Consider the following 3,360-nt stretch of genomic DNA (forward strand, 5'->3'; position numbering starts at 1 on the left):
CAGTTTTATAAATATCTGAAACTGTACTAATATATATATATATATATATATATATATATATATATATTTATAATTTTTTATATAATACAAATAACAATATTAATTTAAAATATTTTTTTTTAAAGATTTAATAACATATTGTTTAACATTTTAAAAATCATTCATCATTTTAATGCAATAAACTTTTTAATATTAAATTATTAGTATTAAATTATGTTTAAAACACCTACAAGCCAAACGTGTGTGTGAGTGTGTGTGTGTCTGAGTGTGTGTGTGTGTGAGAGTGTGTGTTTCTGTGTCTGTGTGTGTGTGTGAGTGTGAGTGTGAGTGTGAGTGTGAGTGTGTCTTTTGTAACATTATAAATGTCTCTACTGTCACTTTTTAACAATTTAATGTGTCTTTGATGATGAATTTAATTTCCTGCAGATATGAATGTGCATTAATCGGACCTCTCCCTGCAGTCTGCTGACGATCTGTGTGAGGCGCAGCAGCTCCTGGTCTTTCGTGTGTGTGTGTCTGTGTGTCTGAGTGTGTGTGTGTGTGTGTTGTGTGTTGTATGAGTGTGTGGTGTGTGTGTTGTGTGTCTGAGTGTGTGTGTGTGTGTTGTGTGCCTGAGTGTGTGTGTGTGTGTGTAACTCTGTGTGTGTGTCTGTGTGAGTGTCTGTGTGAGTGTCTGTGTGTGTGTGTACCTCTGTCTCCAGTCTGAAAACAGTGCTACTGAGTTCTAGAGTTTTCTTTGCTTTAGTTTCTTTCTCCAGCTCCAGCTCCTCCAGGTTTCTCTCGGTGAGCCACAGTTTTTCTGACACAGTCTGAGCGTGTTGAGCTTGTTTCTCCAGAGCTTCCTGAAGAAAACACACAGAAGATCAGACCGACTGCACAGTTTGAGAAAACCAACAACAGTCATGTACATTTACTTTCACAAAGTGAATAAAGCCCAGATGAGCAGCTGTCAATAACCAGTTTCCTGATGTAAAATGTTGCTTGTTTAAATGATATTATTATTAGCCCTAGTTTTACATTTTTGCTTATTAAATGCTATGAGTTTCTGAAAAGCATGTAGCATTTTATGGGGTTATTTGCATGACAAAATGTGCTGTGAATTACTGAAGTGCAAGAAAAAATAATAAAAATAATACATCAATAATAATAATATAAAATAAATAATAAATCAAATTCTAATTTGTTTCATGATATTATTGCCCCTAATTTAGCATTTTGCATAAAATAATCATAATAATCATAAATCTAAAAAACAAATGGCCATTTGTTTCATAATTTTACATTTTATTAAATGACTGAATGATTGATTACTGATAGATTTTTCAAAATCATGTAGCATTTTGTGGGGCTTATTGGCATTATAATATTTTATATTTATTATATATTATAATATTATAATATATAACAATGATATATGATATATCAAATTAATTTTAAAAATTGCAGTGCATTACTAAAGCACAACAACAGAATAAAAATGATATAAAATATTAAAAAAGATATAATAATAAAATAAATAATAAAACAAATGGCCATTTGTTTCATGATTATTATTACCCTTAATTTTACATTTTGCTTATTAAAGGACATTAAAAATGTAAACGTAGAAAATAAAATAATAAATATAAAATATTCTAATTATAAAATAAATAAGTAATAATAAAAAAAATAATATGATATAATAAAATAATAAACAAAATAAATAAAATAAAATGAACAAAATAATAAAAAATATAAAATAATAAAAGAAATGGCAATTTTGGTCTTTGAAAGTGTCAAGCAGCCTGTTTATTTGTGATGCTGCACCTCAGTGTCCTGTATTTTGTTCTTGAGCGTCTGCTGCAGGAAGTTAAAGGCGTATTCCTGAGTGTTTGCTTCGACCATCACCTCCCGCGCCTACACAGACACAGACACAGACACAGACACACAGACACACACAGACAGACACACACAGACACAGGCGTGTTGATGATGAGGATCACGGCTCTGCTGACGGCGTGTGTTTAGGGTGTTGTATGTGGTGTTTGTACCTCCATCTGTCTGAAGCGCTCCTGCAGGACATTGTTGTTGCTCTCTAACTCCACGATCTTCTCCCGCAGCCGGTTCGTCTCGCCCTGCATCTGTGTGTTCGTCCGCAGCAGATCTTCATTGTTCACCAGCAGACCTCGCATCTCGAAGCGGATCTGGTTCCTCTCCTTCTCCATCTCGATGTTAAAAAATGTATAATATAATATAATAATATAAGATTTTATAATAATTATTATAAAAAATATTAAATTAAATATTTAACTACTTATAAAATTAACATTTTAAAAAATAATTAATTTTATTAAATGCAAAAAGGATTTTTTAAATTTAAATTATTTTTTGAAACACGTAAGCCATTAGTTCCTGTTATTCTAGTTTCATTGAGATATTATTATAGTTTTTATTAATATTAGAATTTTCTTATTTTCATAGCTTTTATTTTTATATTTTCTGTTTTCATTTTTTCTTTAGTTAGTTTTATTTATTTTGTTGCGTGTTTGTAATTTTTGTTCGTTTTTTTTAAAGTACGTCTATTGTTTTCTTAAAGTATGTCTATTTTTATTTCAGTTTTAGCTCTAGTTGAAGTGAAATAAAACACGTTTAAGTTTTTGTATTTCAGTTAACTTATTTTATTTCAACTAACAACATTTGTGATGTTATTAATTAGGGCTGTCAAAAAAAATCATATTTGGAATATTCGTCGAATTTAAAATAAAAATCCACATTCGAATGCAAAAACGTTGCATTCGAATTTTAGCTGTGCGTTAATGAGGCAGCCTAGACTCACGTCTCGTCTGCGGGTCAGACTGTCGTATCCAGGGACTCGTGTGCGCTGGTTCAGAGCCGGACTGTTAACGGGACTCACGCTTCTGTTCAGACCGAACAGGTTCATCTCAGAGACGGTGGGTGACATCACTTCCTGTGTCTGACAGACCGGTTACAACACAATCACAAATCAAATATCACGTAGTCTGGATTCATATGAAGTCATAAAAGCATTCGAATTTTAGCTGTGCATTAAGGAGGCAGCCTTATCAGTGGTGCACGAGATGCGACGAAGATGTAAGTGTCATTGCATTATAATGCTTTTGTTAGCCTCTCCAGTTGTTATCTACAAATATTGCAGGAAAAGAGAACATCAATGTGGAGAAGATCTTGTTTACATCAAAACTGAAACCAAGCCATTCACACAGAACGCATATTTCGCGCATCTATCACCGTTGCACTCGAGAACCGCATGTTTGGAAAGCCATGTAAAATTAATGCAAGTTCTTTGAACTTTCTTTGAACTTTTGTCAACTTTGAAAAAACATATCTCGAGACTTACTGGCG

General features: G+C 32.5%; 1 protein-coding gene across 1 annotated transcript in view; it reads right to left on the bottom strand.

The window, feature by feature from the left end:
* LOC107675715 (cingulin-like protein 1) overlaps positions 1-3,360 on the bottom strand; it is a 15,417-nt gene that overhangs the window by 6,079 nt on the left and 5,978 nt on the right. The window contains exons 4-7 of the mRNA XM_016470129.1: positions 2,768-2,953; positions 2,031-2,204; positions 1,807-1,896; positions 690-842 (exon numbers count right to left, since the gene is read on the bottom strand). Of these exons, the coding sequence (XP_016325615.1) occupies positions 690-842; positions 1,807-1,896; positions 2,031-2,204; positions 2,768-2,953 (603 nt within the window). The remainder of the gene's footprint in view (positions 1-689; positions 843-1,806; positions 1,897-2,030; positions 2,205-2,767; positions 2,954-3,360) is intronic.

This window comes from Sinocyclocheilus anshuiensis, unplaced genomic scaffold (assembly GCF_001515605.1).
Source record: "Sinocyclocheilus anshuiensis isolate Anshui unplaced genomic scaffold, SAMN03320099.WGS_v1.1 scaffold708, whole genome shotgun sequence".
Lineage (NCBI taxonomy): Eukaryota > Metazoa > Chordata > Actinopteri > Cypriniformes > Cyprinidae > Sinocyclocheilus > Sinocyclocheilus anshuiensis.